The sequence below is a fragment of the Leiobunum rupestre genome, chromosome 6 (assembly GCF_980474605.1).
Source record: "Leiobunum rupestre chromosome 6, qqLeiRupe1.1.hap1, whole genome shotgun sequence".
NCBI lineage: Eukaryota > Metazoa > Arthropoda > Arachnida > Opiliones > Sclerosomatidae > Leiobunum > Leiobunum rupestre.
The window spans coordinates 14,757,431-14,776,386 of NC_143389.1; the positions used below are offsets into that span (position 1 = coordinate 14,757,431).

The 18,956-nt window shown below is 36.5% G+C and overlaps 2 protein-coding genes across 2 annotated transcripts in view; both read right to left on the minus strand.

Moving 5' to 3' along the window:
* The window catches only part of LOC149939342 (ATP-binding cassette sub-family C member 1-like), a 29,662-nt gene extending 26,977 nt beyond the window's left edge, over positions 1-2,685 (minus strand). The window contains exon 1 of the mRNA XM_090177295.1: positions 2,635-2,685. The gene's annotated coding sequence lies outside the window, so the exon portion shown is untranslated. The remainder of the gene's footprint in view (positions 1-2,634) is intronic.
* Positions 2,686-14,767: 12,082 nt separating this feature from the next.
* LOC149939343 (multidrug resistance-associated protein 1-like) overlaps positions 14,768-18,956 on the minus strand; it is a 41,788-nt gene continuing 37,599 nt past the window's right edge. The window contains exons 2-3 of the mRNA XM_090177296.1: positions 16,935-17,111; positions 14,768-14,900 (exon numbers count right to left, since the gene is read on the minus strand). Coding sequence (XP_090033422.1) covers positions 14,877-14,900; positions 16,935-17,111 — 201 coding nt within the window. The 3' untranslated portion in view covers positions 14,768-14,876. The remainder of the gene's footprint in view (positions 14,901-16,934; positions 17,112-18,956) is intronic.

The window sequence follows — 18,956 nt, forward strand, 5'->3', positions numbered from 1 at the left end:
AAGGAAGTGAGAATCGACTTTAAACTAGAAAACATTACCCGGAACACTTACGTGTGTTCAAAACATTTTGTTGGTCAAAATGGACCTACAATACAAAACAAAGATCCCGTTCATTTGATTGTAAGTATTTAACATGAGAATTGTATTAACTTATATCAGTAACTAATAATGATTGTCTTAGAATTATGGAAGATTTAAGTGTGAGTCCTTCGTATTTTGGCCAAGAACAACCACGTGTGCTTACCATAAAATTGTGTGTGTGTTTTTTTTTTCAAAGTAAAAAAACTTGTCGCGCCAAATCGCAAAAACCGGTAGATGGCGCTGCGGACGATTCCAAAGTTTGAAAGACGCTAAATCTAAGAGTGCTATATTTTTTAATCCAAGCTAACACACGCACAAAATATTTTTAACTCCACTAGTAGTTCCTTGCTTCGATCGCTCGGCCAATAGGCGCTTAAATAAATCCTCCTCCCAGGAAATCACCAACAAGTAATATTTCAGAGAACCAAGACCCGCAAGGTATTGTCTATATAGTGCTTGTTGAAATAATGGAAACTTTTTACCGGTAAACAGAAAGTCGTGTTTTTGCCAAGACTTAATATGTTAAAAAAGCTACCTGGTTAAAAGTGAACGCTTTTTGCTGCCGTATAAAGGTGAAAATTTTCCAATATTTTAACAAGCACTATATAAACAGAGACTTGTAGCTCCGGGCTCTCGGAAATATTTCTTCTTAGCGATTTCCTTTGAGGATGATTTATAGAAGCGTCTATTAAGTACGCCTAATCATTACTTAATATACCTCTTTTATTTCTAAAAGGATAAAATTAAACTTAAAAATAAATCATATTTATTTTATTCCTCGGATTATTTAAAACAAAATTCGTGGAAAACAAGGTTAATATAGTGTAGTAAAAATCATGTTTATCGATTCTCGTTGGTTCTAACTGTTCCGAGTGAGCTGATTATATTTCATTTGAGACAGAAGTGGGGTCCATCATTCCTTTGAATAAAACTTTATAACTAAACTATCATAAATCATCCTATTTAAAAAAAATTATCTTGACATTTTTTTGCTTTTCGAAATATTACGGTTTTGAACGAATCATGGGGAAATATGGCGTGTGGGTCGGAATAAAGAGATACCCCTTAAAGCTTCTTAGTGTAGCGCCAAAAAGCCTAAAAGGAAATACGGGCTGGTCCATAACGAAAACTAACTTTTTAGAACTAAAATTCTAATATCCTTAAGTTTAGAGTTTTGTGATCAAACATTTATGGTATAAGAGCTAATTTTTGTTTTGCAATTTATTTTTTTATGGAATATCAAGCATCCAAAAGTATCAACATATGCGAAATCTTCATTAAAAATTGATAGATGATTACCTATAAACATAACAAATAGAAAGTTAAAAAATATTAAGTCTAAGCTACAGATTGCTAGTAAAATACCAAAAATACCTTCAACAGCAGCTAGTTTGTAACATGTATTTTAAAATGAAATGTTATTAACATATGTGAGACAAACAAAACATAAATTATACATGTTAAACGTTTAAAATTAGCTTTGGAAAATTGTAACTTTATATAGCTTCAACACGTGACTAAAATTAACTTGCATATAACGTTCCAAACTCCTTAACCATTTAATTTTTTTACATGTATGCATTATTTTAATTTGATACATAAAATACCCAAAGATAAATACTTATAACACCAAATATAATAAAGTCATCAAATGGGTGACGACAGTGTAGCAGACGACGACTCTCCAGATGTCGCAAACAACAAGGCCAAATATAAGCTTTCCAAAAGAGTAATCTAGTATCTGCTTATATGCTACCGATCTTGTTTTCGAGGAGCCACAAATAGCTGAGGAACGGATAGTTTTTGGTATACAAGCGCGATAGCTACAAACTAAGATTGAATTAATTCAAAAAAATGTAAACCCCCGAGCCCGACATACAAATTAATATTTTATCAGTTTTCTAGTACGGTTTCAAGGCTAAAATTTAAGCGAAGGGTTTTATAACATATACATTGTCACCCGATAAATATCACGAAAACGTGACGAAAATTGACTACAATTATTTTAATAATTAATATATGTCTAAATCTTTTTTACTATCAGTAATATCTGATCGTTGAGAGGTCTCAACTTAGTCCACCCACCTCTCTTAATCTAAAGCTTGGAGGAATGAATAAATTAACCGCCAAAATTTCAATTAATCATAAAAAATTCGATTATTTGTTTAGTTATGGATATTATTCGCGAATAATATGCGATTTAATATGCAACAAGTAAATGTTTATTTGGATATAAAAGAAATTAACGGAATTTTTTTTTATCCGAACGCCCAGCCCTTACGACGCTACGAGCAAGCATCGAATTGGTGTTTTAAAACCCGTATTACAAGGTTCTTGAGATTTTAGCCCAAAACGAACAAGACTTAATTAGAATTTGCACTCTTATTAACACCAAGATAATTTTTTCTAAAGAGTTTTTAGAAAATTATTGCAATCTGTATTATGCCTTTATAGTTCACTTCGCTCATTTAGCCAAGTAAGAACTGAATTTCGAATTACGCGAAAATTAAACGTTTACTTTCTTATTTAATATTTCAAAATTTAAATATTTACCTTTTGATGAAGTGAAATAAAATACGACCTGAAAGTGATAAGGCCTGTAATAGCGTAAAGGAACCAAAACAAAAATTGAATTCCAGACCGTCGGATGCCGTTGCGTTTTGTGTTGACAATCAAGGTGAGAATTAAAACCTTAATAAAATTGGAAATTGAGTTAAATATCAGAAGCAGAATAATATATTTTTTAAAACATGATCTCGCAATACGCGTTATATTCACTTAAGGTCATTATCGAAAACCAACATGCTAGACAAATCGCTGTTTTTTCTGGTAAATTTTCAAAATGTACATTATAAAACAGCGACTTTAAAATAAAACCCAAAATCATATATTTTGAATAAGTTTGAATAAGATAAAACAGTTTGGGGAGATAAGTAAGTACATTGAGAGGTCATTGTTATAAAAATGCAGGTGATGGCTCCTTCGTGTGTGAAACCCGACACTTCGGATGTCCATGGTATCGTGCTGCGGATGAGTTTTTAGAAATGGACGATGTTTTATCTATGATTTAGACTTAGCGTGTTTTTCCAAAACAGTGGCTGACCTCAGCTGTAAGTCACTTTATGTGACATCTTTTTAGTAATCGGAGTCATTTGATATAACTTTCTGATGAATATGTTAGATTATTCAATTTGGTATCTTAAAACAAAATTGGAAATTGAGAATTGTGGGCTGAAATTGTGCGGCGGAAAAACGCTCATTTGGGATCGCCCAAAGCACTGTTTCATTGATATGTTAAAGAGGCGATGTTTCATTTTAAATGTTTTTAAAATTTATGTTGTTCTAGGCCACTAGTCAAATCAGAGCCAGCGCTTTCGAGGAGATAATAGGACATAAATGCATTGGCCATATGAGCTTAAGTGGTATATTTTATCAATAAATTATAAATCCTTTTATGAATTATTTTCCATTCCGCTTAGAGAGCAGACATATCTTGCGATAGAGCAAACCCGCGTTTGTATTTAGGCCTACTTAAATTGAGAAACGGAATGAGCGCTTCTCTCTTTTCCTACTTAATTTGAGAAACGGAATGAGAACTCCTCTCTTTTCCTACTTAATTTGAGAAACGGAAAGAGCGCTCCTCTCTTTTCCTACTTAATTTGAGAAACGGAATGAGCACTCCTCTATTTTCCTACTTAATTTGAGAAACGGAATGAGAGCTCCTCTCTTTTCCAACTTAATTTGAGAAACGAAAAGAGCGCTCCTCTCTTTTCCCACTTAATTTGAGAAACGGAATGAGCGCTCCTCTATTTTCCTACTTAATTTGAGAAACGGAATGAGAGCTCCTCTCTTTTCCTACTTTATTTGAGAAACGGAATGAGAGCTCCTCTCTTTTCCTACTTAATTTGAGAAACGGAAGGAGAGCTCCTCTCTTTTCCTACTTAATTTGAGAAACGGAATGAGCACTCCTCTATTTTCCTACTTAATTTGAGAAACGGAATGAGAGCTCCTCTCTTTTCCAACTTAATTTAAGAAACGAAACGAGCACTCCTCTATTTTCCTACTTAATTTGAGAAACGGAAAGAGCACTCCTCTCTTTTCCAACTTAATTTGAGAAACGAAAAGAGCGCTCCTCTCTTTTCCCACTTAATTTGAGAAACGGAATGAGCGCTCCTCTATTTTCCTACTTAATTTGAGAAACGGAATGAGAGCTCCTCTCTTTTCCTACTTAATTTGAGAAACGGAATGAGAGCTCCTCTCTTTTCCTACTTTATTTGAGAAACGGAATGAGAGCTCCTCTCTTTTCCTACTTAATTTGAGAAACGGAAGGAGAGCTCCTCTCTTTTCCTACTTAATTTGAGAAACGGAATGAGCACTCCTCTATTTTCCTACTTAATTTGAGAAACGGAATGAGAGCTCCTCTCTTTTCCTACTTAATTTGAGAAACGGAATGAGAGCTCATCTCTTTTCCTACTTAATTTGAGAAACGGAAAGAGCACTCCTCTCTTTTCCTACTTAATTTGAGAAACGGAATGAGTGCTCCTCTATTTTCCTACTTAATTTGAAAAACGAAAAGAGCGCTCCTCTCTTTTCCCACTTAATTTGAGAAACGGAATGAGCGCTCCTCTCTTTTCCTACTTAATTTGAGAAACGGAATGAGCGCTCCTCTATTTTCCTACTTAATTTGAGAAACAGAATGAGAGCTCCTCTCTTTTCCTACTTTATTTGAGAAACGGAATGAGAGCTCCTCTCTTTTCCTACTTAATTTGAGAAACGGAATGAGAGCTCCTCTCTTTTCCTACTTAATTTGAGAAACGGAATGAGCACTCCTCTATTTTCCTACTTAATTTGAGAAACGGAATGAGAGCTCCTCTCTTTTCCAACTTAATTTAAGAAACGAAACGAGCACTCCTTTATTTTCCTTCTTAATTTGAGAAACGGAAAGAGCACTCCTCTCTTTTCCAACTTAATTTGAGAAACGAAAAGAGCGCTCCTCTCTTTTCATACTTAATTTGAGAAACGGAATGAGCGCTCCTCTATTTTCCTACTTAATTTGAGAAACGAAAAGAGCGCTCCTCTCTTTTCCCACTTAATTTGAGAAACGGAATGAGCGCTCCTCTCTTTTCCTACTTAATTTGAGAAACGGAATGAGCGCTCCTCTATTTTCCTACTTAATTTCAGAAACGGAATGAGAGCTCCTCTCTTTTCCTACTTTATTTGAGAAACGGAATGAGAGCTCCTCTCTTTTCCTACTTAATTTGAGAAACGGAATGAGAGCTCTTCTCTTTTCCTACTTAATTTGAGAAACGGAATGAGAGCTCCTCTCTTTTCCTACTTAATTTGAGATACGGAAAGAGCACTCCTCTCTTTTCCAACTTAATTTGAGAAACGAAAAGAGCGCTCCTCTCTTTTCATACTTAATTTGAGAAACGGAATGAGCGCTCCTCTATTTTCCTACTTAATTTGAGAAACGGAATGAGAGCTCATCTCTTTTCCTACTTAATTTGAGAAACGGAATGAGAGCTCCTCTCTTTTCTACTTAATTTGAGAAATGGAATGAGAGCTCCTCTCTTTTCCTACTTAATTTGAGAAACGGAATGAGTGCTCCTCTCTTTTCCTACTTTATTTGAGAAACGGAACGAGAGCTCCTCTCTTTTCCTACTTAATTTGAGAAACGAAATGAGAGCTCCTCTCTTTTCCTACTTAATTTGAGAAACGGAATAAGTGCTCCTCTCTTTTCCTACTTTATTTGAGAAACGGAATGAGAGCTCCTCTCTTTTCCTACTTAATTTGAGAAACGGAATGAGAGCTCCTCTCTTTTCCTACTTAATTTGAGATATGGAATGAGTGCTCCTCTCTTTTCCTACTTAATTTGAGAAACGGAATGAGAGCTCCTCTCTTTTCCTACTTAATTTGAGAAACGGAAAGAGCACTCCTCTCTTTTCCTACTTAATTTGAGAAACGGAATGAGTGCTCCTCTCTTTTCCTACTTAATTTGAGAAACGGAATGAGAGCTCCTCTCTTTTCCTACTTAATTTGAGAAACAGAAAGAGCACTCCTCTATTTTCCTACTTAATTTGAGAAACGAAAAGAGCGCTCCTCTCTTTTCCCACTTAATTTGAGAAACGGAATGAGCGCTCCTCTCTTTTCCTACTTAATTTGAGAAACGGAATGAGCACTCCTCTATTTTCCTACTTAATTTGAGAAACGGAATGAGAGCTCCTCTCTTTTCCCACTTAATTTGAGAAACGGAATGAGCGCTCCTCTATTTTCCTACTTAATTTGAGAAACGAAAAGAGCGCTCCTCTCTTTTCCTACTTAATTTGAGAAACGGAATGAGCGCTCCTCTATTTTCCTACTTAATTTGAGAAACGGAATGAGCGCTCCTCTCTTTTCCTACTTAATTTGAGAAACGGAATGAGCACTCCTCTATTTTCCTACTTAATTTGGGAAACGGAATGAGAGCTCCTCTCTTTTCCAACTTAATTTGAGAAACGGAATGAGCGCTCCTCTCTTTTCCTACTTAATTTGAGAAACGAAAAGAGCGCTCCTCTCTTTTCCCACTTAATTTGAGAAACGGAATGAGCGCTCCTCTCTTTTCCTACTTAATTTGAGAAACGAAAAGAGCGCTCCTCTCTTTTCCTACTTAATTTGAGAAACGGAAAGAGCGCTCCTCTATTTTCCTACTTAATTTGAGAAACGGAATGAGCGCTTCTCTCTTTTCCTACTTAATTTGAGAAACGGAATGAGCACTCCTCTATTTTCCTACTTAATTTGGGAAACGGAATGAGAGCTCCTCTCTTTTCCAACTTAATTTGAGAAACGGAATGAGCGCTCCTCTCTTTTCCTACTTAATTTGAGAAACGAAAAGAGCGCTCCTCTCTTTTCCTACTTAATTTGAGAAACGGAATGAGCGCTCCTCTATTTTCCTACTTAATTTGAGAAACGGAATGAGCGCTCCTCTATTTTCCTACTTAATTTGAGAAACGGAATGAGCGCTCCTCTATTTTCCTACTTAATTTGAGAAACGGAATGAGCGCTCCTCTCTTTTCCTACTTAATTTGAGAAACGGAATGAGCACTCCTCTATTTTCCTACTTAATTTGAGAAACGGAATGAGAGCTCCTCTCTTTTCCAACTTAATTTGAGAAACGAAAAGAGCGCTCCTCTCTTTTCCCACTTAATTTGAGAAACGGAATGAGCGCTCCTCTCTTTTCCTACTTAATTTGAGAAACGAAAAGAGCGCTCCTCTCTTTTCCTACTTAATTTGAGAAACGGAAAGAGCGCTCCTCTCTTTTCCTACTTAATTTGAGAAACGGAATGAGCACTCCTCTATTTTCCTACTTAATTTGAGAAACGGAATGAGAGCTCCTCTCTTTTCCAACTTAATTTGAGAAACGAAAAGAGCGCTCCTCTCTTTTCCCACTTAATTTGAGAAACGGAATGAGCACTCCTCTATTTTCCTACTTAATTTGAGAAACGGAATGAGAGCTCCTCTCTTTTCCTACTTAATTTGAGAAACGGAATGAGAGCTCCTCTCTTTTCCTACTTAATTTGAGAAACGGAAAGAGCACTCCTCTCTTTTCCTACTTAATTTGAGAAACGGAATGAGCACTCCTCTATTTTCCTACTTAATTTGAGAAACGGAATGAGTGCTCCTCTCTTTTCCTACTTAATTTGAGAAACGGAAAGAGCACTCCTCTCTTTTCCTATTTAATTTGAGAAACGGAAAGAGCACTACTCTATTTTCCTACTTAATTTGAGAAACGAAAAGAGCGCTCCTCTCTTTTCCCACTTAATTTGAGAAACGGAATGAGCGCTCCTCTCTTTTCCTACTTAATTTGAGAAACGGAATGAGCACTCCTCTATTTTCCTACTTAATTTGAGAAACGGAATGAGAGCTCCTCTCTTTTCCCACTTAATTTGAGAAACGGAATGAGCGCTCCTCTATTTTCCTACTTAATTTGAGAAACGAAAAGAGCGCTTCTCTCTTTTCCCACTTAATTTGAGAAACGGAATGAGCGCTCCTCTATTTTCCTACTTAATTTGAGAAACGGAATGAGAGCTCCTCTCTTTTCCTACTTAATTTGAGAAACGGAATGAGAGCTCCTCTCTTTTCCTACTTAATTTGAGAAACGGAATAAGTGCTCCTCTCTTTTCCTACTTTATTTGAGAAACGGAATGAGAGCTCCTCTCTTTTCCTACTTAATTTGAGAAACGGAATGAGAGCTCCTCTCTTTTCCTACTTAATTTGAGATATGGAATGAGTGCTCCTCTCTTTTCCTACTTAATTTGAGAAACGGAATGAGAGCTCCTCTCTTTTCCTACTTTATTTGAGAAACGGAAAGAGCACTCCTCTCTTTTCCTACTTAATTTGAGAAACGGAATGAGTGCTCCTCTCTTTTCCTACTTAATTTGAGAAACGGAATGAGAGCTCCTCTCTTTTCCTACTTAATTTGAGAAACGGAAAGAGCACTCCTCTATTTTCCTACTTAATTTGAGAAACGAAAAGAGCGCTCCTCTCTTTTCCCACTTAATTTGAGAAACGGAATGAGCGCTCCTCTCTTTTCCTACTTAATTTGAGAAACGGAATGAGCACTCCTCTATTTTCCTACTTAATTTGAGAAACGGAATGAGAGCTCCTCTCTTTTCCCACTTAATTTGAGAAACGGAATGAGCGCTCCTCTATTTTCCTACTTAATTTGAGAAACGAAAAGAGCGCTCCTCTCTTTTCCTACTTAATTTGAGAAACGGAATGAGCGCTCCTCTATTTTCCTACTTAATTTGAGAAACGGAATGAGCGCTCCTCTCTTTTCCTACTTAACTTGAGAAACGGAATGAGCACTCCTCTATTTTCCTACTTAATTTGGGAAACGGAATGAGAGCTCCTCTCTTTTCCAACTTAATTTGAGAAACGGAATGAGCGCTCCTCTCTTTTCCTACTTAATTTGAGAAACGAAAAGAGCGCTCCTCTCTTTTCCTACTTAATTTGAGAAACGGAATGAGCGCTCCTCTATTTTCCTACTTAATTTGAGAAACGGAATGAGCGCTCCTCTATTTTCCTACTTAATTTGAGAAACGGAATGAGCGCTCCTCTATTTTCCTACTTAATTTGAGAAACGGAATGAGCGCTCCTCTCTTTTCCTACTTAATTTGAGAAACGGAATGAGCACTCCTCTATTTTCCTACTTAATTTGAGAAACGGAATGAGAGCTCCTCTCTTTTCCAACTTAATTTGAGAAACGAAAAGAGCGCTCCTCTCTTTTCCCACTTAATTTGAGAAACGGAATGAGCGTTCCTTTCTTTTCCTACTTAATTTGAGAAACGAAAAGAGCGCTCCTCTCTTTTCCTACTTAATTTGAGAAACGGAAAGAGCGCTCCTCTATTTTCCTACTTAATTTGAGAAACGGAATGAGCGCTCCTCTCTTTTCCTACTTAATTTGAGAAACGGAATGAGCACTCCTCTATTTTCCTACTTAATTTGGGAAACGGAATGAGAGCTCCTCTCTTTTCCAACTTAATTTGAGAAACGGAATGAGCGCTCCTCTCTTTTCCTATTTAATTTGAGAAACGAAAAGAGCGTTCCTTTCTTTTCCTACTTAATTTGAGAAACGGAATGAGCGCTCCTCTATTCTCCTACTTAATTTGAGAAACGGAATGAGCGCTCCTCTATTTTCCTACTTAATTTGAGAAACGGAATGAGAGCTCCTCTCTTTTCCAACTTAATTTGAGAAACGAAAAGAGCGCTCCTCTCTTTTCCCACTTAATTTGAGAAACGGAATGAGCGCTCCTCTATTTTCCTACTTAATTTGAGAAACGGAATGAGTGCTCCTCTCTTTTCCTACTTTATTTGAGAAACGGAATGAGAGCTCCTCTCTTTTCCTACTTAATTTGAGAAACGGAATGAGAGCTCCTCTCTTTTCCTACTTAATTTGAGATATGGAATGAGTGCTCCTCTCTTTTCCTACTTAATTTGAGAAACGGAATGAGAGCTCCTCTCTTTTCCTACTTAATTTGAGAAACGGAAAGAGCACTCCTCTCTTTTCCTACTTAATTTGAGAAACGGAATGAGCACTCCTCTATTTTCCTACTTAATTTGAGAAACGGAATGAGTGCTCCTCTCTTTTCCTACTTTATTTGAGAAACGGAATGAGAGCTCCTCTCTTTTCCTACTTAATTTGAGAAACGGAATGAGAGCTCCTCTCTTTTCCTACTTAATTTGAGATATGGAATGAGTGCTCCTCTCTTTTCCTACTTAATTTGAGAAACGGAATGAGAGCTCCTCTCTTTTCCTACTTAATTTGAGAAACGGAAAGAGCACTCCTCTCTTTTCCTACTTAATTTCAGAAACGGAATGAGTGCTCCTCTCTTTTCCTACTTAATTTGAGAAACGGAATGAGAGCTCCTCTCTTTTCCTACTTAATTTGAGAAACGGAATGAGAGCTCCTCTCTTTTCCTACTTAATTTGAGAACCGGAATGAGAGCTCCTCTCTTTTCCTACTTAATTTTAGAAACGGAATGAGAGCTCATCTCTTTTCCTACTTGATTTGAGAAACGGAAAGAGCACTCCTCTCTTTTCCTATTTAATTTGAGAAACGGAAAGAGCACTCCTCTATTTTCCTACTTAATTTGAGAAACGAAAAGAGCGCTCCTCTCTTTTCCCACTTAATTTGAGAAACGGAATGAGCGTTCCTCTCTTTTCCTACTTAATTTGAGAAACGGAATGAGCACTCCTCTATTTTCCTACTTAATTTGAGAAACGGAATGAGAGCTCCTCTCTTTTCCCACTTAATTTGAGAAACGGAATGAGCGCTCCTCTATTTTCCTACTTAATTTGAGAAACGAAAAGAGCGCTCCTCTCTTTTCCCACTTAATTTGAGAAACGGAATGAGCGCTCCTCTATTTTCCTACTTAATTTGAGAAACGGAATGAGAGCTCCTCTCTTTTCCTACTTAATTTGAGAAACGGAATGAGAGCTCCTCTCTTTTCCTACTTAATTTGAGAAACGGAAAGAGCACTCATCTCTTTTCCTACTTAATTTGAGAAACGGAATGAGCACTCCTCTATTTTCCTACTTAATTTGAGAAACGGAATGAGTGCTCCTCTCTTTTCCTACTTAATTTGAGAAACGGAATGAGAGCTATTCTCTTTTCCTACTTAATTTGAGAACCGGAATGAGAGCTCCTCTCTTTTCCTACTTAATTTGAGAAACGGAATGAGAGCTCATCTCTTTTCCTACTTGATTTGAGAAACGGAAAGAGCACTCCTCTCTTTTCCTACTTAATTTGAGAAACGGAAAGAGCACTCCTCTATTTTCCTACTTAATTTGAGAAACGAAAAGAGCGCTCCTCTCTTTTCCCACTTAATTAGAGAAACGGAATGAGCGCTCCTCTCTTTTCCTACTTAATTTGAGAAACGGAATGAGCACTCCTCTATTTTCCTACTTAATTTGAGAAACGGAATGAGAGCTCCTCTCTTTTCCCACTTAATTTGAGAAACGGAATGAGCGCTCCTCTATTTTCCTACTTAATTTGAGAAACGGAATGAGCGCTCCTCTCTTTTCCTACTTAATTTGAGAAACGGAATGAGCGCTCCTCTCTTTTCCTACTTAATTTGAGAAACGGAATGAGCGCTCCTCTCTTTTCCTACTTAATTTGAGAAACGGAATGAGCACTCCTCTCTTTTCCTACTTAATTTGAGAAACGGAATGAGCACTCCTCTATTTTCCTACTTAATTTGGGAAACGGAATGAGAGCTCCTCTCTTTTCCAACTTAATTTGAGAAACGGAATGAGCGCTCCTCTCTTTTCCTACTTAATTTGAGAAACGAAAAGAGCGCTCCTCTCTTTTCCTACTTAATTTGAGAAACGAAATGAGCGCTCCTCTATTTTCCTACTTAATTTGAGAAACGGAATGAGCGCTCCTCTATTTTCCTACTTAATTTGAGAAACGGAATGAGCGCTCCTCTCTTTTCCTACTTAATTTGAGAAACGGAATGAGCACTCCTCTATTTTCCTACTTAATTTGAGAAACGGAATGAGAGCTCCTCTCTTTTCCAACTTAATTTGAGAAACGAAAAGAGCGCTCCTCTCTTTTCCCACTTAATTTGAGAAACGGAATGAGCGCTCCTCTCTTTTCCTACTTAATTTGAGAAACGAAAAGAGCGCTCCTCTCTTTTCCTACTTAATTTGAGAAACGGAAAGAGCGCTCCTCTCTTTTCCTACTTAATTTGAGAAACGGAATGAGCACTCCTCTATTTTCCTACTTAATTTGAGAAACTGAATGAGAGCTCCTCTCTTTTCCAACTTAATTTGAGAAACGAAAAGAGCGCTCCTCTCTTTTCCCACTTAATTTGAGAAACGGAATGTGCGCTCCTCTATTTTCCTACTTAATTTGAGAAACGGAATGAGAGCTCCTCTCTTTTCCTACTTAATTTGAGAAACGGAATGAGAGCTCCTCTCTTTTCCTACTTAATTTGAGAAACGGAAAGAGCACTCCTCTCTTTTCCTACTTAATTTGAGAAACGGAATGAGTGCTCCTCTCTTTTCCTACTTAATTTGAGAAACGGAATGAGCGCTCCTCTATTTTCGTACTTAATTTGAGAAACGGAATGAGAGCTCATCTCTTTTCCTACTTAATTTGAGAAACGGAATGAGCGCTCGTCTCTTTTCAAGTTCAATTGAGAGGCCAAATTGGCACTCCTCTCACTTCCGTTTCGCTTTATTTCTATGACATTTAGACCAACCAAAGAAAATTTTTAGGAAAAGGGACCCTCTCATCTCTTACTGCCAAGGGCCCATCACTCTCGAATTGCGGGCCTAAGTCTTCTCAGTTTCTTGGTCTAAAAAGTCTTGCAAAAATTGAAGATAACATTTGAATTTGTTACTTACAAAGGTGAAGAATTTCACCAGAGCTGCCAAAAATTCATCAGATAAAAATAATTGTCCTCTGTACAGATTTTGAACGATGTTTGTGAAAGATACCAAAACAAGTCCGATTGTTAGTACCTAGTTCATGATCATGAAAAATAAAAATGAGAATTAGAATTCTAAGACTGTTTTAAAGTCTTTTTAAGATTTTTTACCGGACTGGTCTCTCAAGTCAAAGCAATGGTTACCTATCGATTTACTATGTAAAGTTAAATATTTTATATACCGTCGTTCTCATTATACACCAACTTAATTAGCTAATCTGACATATTACTCGATGTACCTGTGTACTGTGTGTATAGTATGTTAACATTTCTATTTATATCATATATTTGAGATTTTTGTTTATAGTTTTGTCATGACATATATTTATTTATAGTGTCCTACTTCACCTCAATAGGAATTTAGAGAAAAGAGACATTCGACGTTTTGATTATCTGTTACATGTATTTGACCAGACTGGGTATTTGTGTTCCCGTAATTGTTTTGGGTATTTGATAATTTGAAACATTTGATTAGAGTAATATATATATTATAGAGTTTTGGCCAGTACCGGAAAATGTCCAGAAAACGTGTAACTTGTAGAGGTTGCAGGCTGTACACAAAAAAGCTACGCCTACAATCCTACAAGTTCCTTAACCTCTCTGTAACTTTACTTTAAGACTTGGTACTTCTGGTCAAAAATTGTACTACTTAAACACCTTATTTTCACTTTTAAAATTATTATAATCGTGCTAAACGAAAACAAATTTTAGATCAGTATTTATACAATCTCAAAATAATTATCTGTTAAAGCATTTTAATTAGGAAGAGAAATTTCATGAGGTTTGTAATTCTGCTTCCGATAAAGACCAAATAGTTCGTAAAGAGTAAACTAAAAATGGTACGCTAATTGAGCCGCTAAAATAATTTCCGCTTAGGACCAATGACGACCCAAATACGGCCCTGGATTCGTACATTAATCCCTGTGCTCCCGGTTATAAATTTCCTTTTTGGATTTTGCTAATTTTAAAGGTTTACTCAATAGATTCCCATTGTTTATTTTTTGGGGTCACCATGCTTGAAATATAAAGAGTTTGTTGAACTACATTCATAAATAATACCTAATGCAGGATTTGTAAGTGACCCTATAGAGAAATATTCGACGCCAAACAGGGAAGGCAAACACATTTACATTATCATCGGTTGATTTCCACTAAATAATTCTTAACGACAAGAGACAATATAAAAATGGGAATCAGATTGTGAGAGTCATCAAAACTTCTTTTATTTCGTATTAGCAGTGGTATAAGCATAAGCGTACAAAATTTTTGAGCAACAAAGTTTTTTTAGTTAAATCTAGAAGACGCTAGATTTTCCTTTTTATTGGTTCGAAATCTCCAATAAATTATGTTTAAAAATAGCATTTAATAAGTTTTTCTTGGTCAACTGTCCAAAGTGGTATAATTTACTATGTGTCTAAAGGTTTTTATAAAAAAAAGAAACCTACAATTTTAAGGACTTACTCGCCTTTACCGGATAAAAAACCCTTTAATTAATAATAAAATCCGTGGTGAAAGTCTATACTCTATTAAAAATGTCCTTCAAAATTTAAGAGTGAAGTGATTAAGCTTATTAATTGTGTATTATACCATTAATATATTGGTTTCTACTTTGGTAAAACACTATGTTGAGACGATTCTAAATATTGATACCAAACTCCCAAGACACGTTTTCTAGCTGGAAGCTTCTTTTCACTAAAAATCCAAACTGTCAGGTATCTCATGGGCTTGCTGAGACTGAAGTCTTTCGACCCGCCAGTGACGTCTTTGCATCCCTCATCTCGTACCAGAAAACAAGTGGGCCACGCCGTGCCCCGAATAATTGTTTCACACGAGCTTACCTGGTGAAATCTATAAATAACAATAAATGAAACAGTCCGATATTTGTCGCACATTTAATGTTTTCTAAAAGTTATATCTAGATTGACCGAGAGTTGGTAAAAATAGCATGTTAAAATTGGCATTTTTCATTTAACATTTATTAAAATAATTTTAAACAATAACTGACTCCTAACGCAAGACTGGCAGACTATCTATAGTCACCATAAAACACGCCTGAGTCTGAGTAACCAGGTATAAGTGACGTCCCGCATCCCAAACGGAAATTAAACTAGCCCAAAATTGCTTAATATCAATTTTTTTAAATAACTGAAAATTTATCCTATTTTGTAACCAATTGTCTAGAAACAAAGTGGAAAATTTTAAAACAATGATAATTTTCGATGAAATAATTACTCTACAAAATACATTGTTATTTCCTAAGCCGCTAGGCAGCCGCTATTTGGTGGAAAACACAAAAACAAATCGAAAATCCGCCTTCCGTCCAATCCCCTTCTTCCCCCAAAGGCGTTTGGATAAGAGAGCAATCGGGCATTTCCAATTTTCGAACACCAACTATTCGCTCCCGTTGTCCCACTCTATTTCCCCACAGTGGGTGGGTCTCCGTCCAATATTCTTATCTTTATCTCTCTCTGCCTTAGAACCCTTTCCATATTCTAAGTTACGCCGTTTTAGTCTGCATGCGGTTTATTTCTGAACGCGTTACCTGGAACAGCGGCTACGGCATGGACCCTAACGGCTGCGGGAGTGTAACTCTAGCTTATTCTGACTCCTGTAAAACTTAAAACTGAATACGGTGCCTGCGGATCGCTTCAACACCGTTGTTTTCGGTGTGATTGAAATTATCCGCACAGTTATGCTTATGAATGTTACCATAATAAAAATAATCAGCTAGGCTAATACCCAAGGCCACACCTTAGGGCTAAGTCATCAAGCGACTTTTACAATGCGTAAAAGGGTGGTAGCGAGTTCTTCATGCCACACGAGCCACCAGCTCCTTACACTAACTATTACCGTTAACCTCAACAACTTTTTATGGAAGGGGAGAACGTAGAGCTCGGGGGAAAACCCCTCAAACTAGTGTGGAGAGAACGTGCAAACTCTACGCAGCAGGAGTGGTTCCAATTTTTCAGCCAGTTAAATTTAATATTTTTAGTTTAACAGGAGTCTGAGCCTAGTATAAGCCAGGGTTACACTCCCAACGCCACTATGGTCGCCGCCACCGCCACCGTTCGCAGTAGCGCGTTCAGGAATACCCGCATGCAGACCAAAACGGCTATTAAATTTAATATAATTTGGGTGTTTTTTTTAGCTAGTTTAATTTCCGTTTTAGCTGCGGGACTTCACTTATTCCTGGTTACTCGGACTAGATAGTCTGCTAATCTCGGGTTTGGACTAGATAGTCTGCTAATCTCGGGTTCGGACTAGATAGTCTGCTAATCTCGGGTTCGGACTAGATAGTCTGCTAATCTTGGGTTGGGAATCATTTATTGTTATAAGATAATTTTAAATTTTTTTTACAAACTCACGGTCCTTACAGGAAACAATTCACGTGCTACCGATTAGGAACTGACGCATTAATTGTTTTTAAAGGATGTCACCCAGTTCGTTAGGTAAGGTTTAATTCGGGGCACGGCGTCGCCGACTTGTTTAAAGTTGCAATTGATAAAAATCTTATTTCAGACTATTGAAAATTCAGTGTCGCTTTTCGAACAATCGACGGTTTTCACTTTTGAACGATTTTGAGTGGTTCTACTGACTTTTGTTTTGATTCTGAAATTTTTCGGTTGTTTCCATTTAGTTGTTTTAAATTCTGAGTAGTTTTATTTCAACTCACTTTTTTCCGACAATAAGTCTTTTAAAGGACTACTTGCAAACAACACAGCTTAAAATGTTTAGTATAAGAGAGGGACGGACAAAAAAATTATCATTTTGAAAATTTATCAAGGTCATATGGTAAAATCACACTGTTTGTTTGTCCTTAAAGTGCATGTGTCGTGTATTTGTACGCTAAACGGTATAATTGCAATGTTTTAAATCACTCACAGTTTTGGCGAAATTCAGCTTGGACCATGGAATGTAACATTTCTTGGAATTTTTGAATGAGTGAATCTCCAAGTAGAAAAACAACCAGAGGAATCCACATGGAATCCAAACGAGCACCGTGTTTTGAAAACATGGCGTGAAGTCCGGATTGGACGTGTACCATGTTAAGTTGGTGTCCTATATTAGACAATAATAACATTTATTAAACTAAATAATATGGACTCGTCATTGTTTACTTAACACGTATAACTAAGAATTTATTTGTTTACATTAAGGAGGAATTACTATATTGAGATTTTTTAAGCGTCGCATTGAATCCCCCTAGTGATCGAAGAATAAGTTATTTTTGTCAATAAAACTCAAGCCGGTTCCCAATCGAGAAAAATAAAACTCGAAAGTAAAATTTCGGAGACAAAGTTATAAATGCGTGGTCAGATCATGCTATCTACCTTCAGATAATTATATGAATTCCAGAAGTACTCTGTTTCCACTTTCAGCAGTGAACCAGCTCTTGAGGTTTTTTCAAATAATCAATAACATAATATACATTCTAACCAATAGAATAAATCGTTAAATAATGATATTCAAGGAATCATGCAAAGAATAATTGTAATTTGATTCATAGCGTGAGCTGTTTCTATTATCTTGATTTTCTTCCCAACGATACGATCAATATTTTAGGAGATAAAAGAACGTCAATTACGTTTGGGCAAAGCATACTTTTTCCAAGTATTTCTAAGTCTAACGCGTGTAGAACTAGAAGTCGATAAAATTCGGTAAAATCCCAAAAAGCTTTTACCGCTGCCTACGTTAATCAAGGCCCGTGCACGACTCCCTTTTCCAAATGTTATTTGGCAATTTAATTCGCCGCAAACTCTCACTATGAACGCTGTTTACTAGTCCTGTTCGATTCAAAATTATCTTTTTCGCGACGTCTGCTTTTTCGCCAATTTGACGGGCACGCTACCCAGGTAGTAAACTGACGTTCATATGGGGTTAATATTTGGTACTTTAGGTTTAAATAACGTTTTCTTACATATGGCGACGTTATGAGAACGTCCATTGTTCGTTTCAAATTTACCATCAAAATATTTATTTTTTGAAACATCATTAAGACGTTCACAGAACGTCACTTATTAACGGTTGAAATTCGGTTATTTAGCAACATTTTCTGGACGTTCTAGATTAGTCCATAAGTAGTATAAAAACCACCGTACTTACTCGGTTACTTTTTGACCTTTCTCGTACGATTAAATTTCATACAAATAAAGCATTATTAAAGCATATTTTAATAATTACATAATCTTGAATCCTGACTTATTTTGAGGTTTACTTACTAAAAAGGTATTTTTTGTAATTCCCGATTTGCAATTAACTGTGCCACCCTTATTAAATTTACATTATTTTACAAAAGCCTAAAAATTAAAAAATAAGTTGTAAAATTTTAAACAGTGCAGCGGTATTTTAGTATACTGGAAAATGTTATTTTAAATATAAATTAAAATACATAATTAGTATTGTTTCAATAACGATAAGATCATATAACTGTCAGACAATACGAAAACTAGTACGGCCAAATTGTTCATGCACTGCTTTAGGCTTTATCAAACGTGGCTACAAAGGAGTGTGGCAGTCTGGCAACCTTGGACGATAGTAAACACGGTTACAAGGGACACGGCCCACTGCGCATGCGCTCGCGTGCGAAAGAACGCGAGCACGGGACAATAACTTTAGTTTATTGGTTTGTCGTACAGTCGTTGTCGCACCGCCATTTTAACCAAGGAGCTGCTGCTGAATAATACGCACTAGAAAAGCACAAATATTTGGTAAGTTTTCATTATTTGAAAAAGAAATTACTTATTTATAATTATATTATCTTAGAATTTATGTATTATGTGACAATATATGTCTCATCCTCGAATCTGTAAATTAATCTACTTCAAGAAGTTCTACTGTTGGTACACTAGGGACTAGACTTAAACACAACCGTATGTACCACGAGGACGCCTTTCCGTATTGACT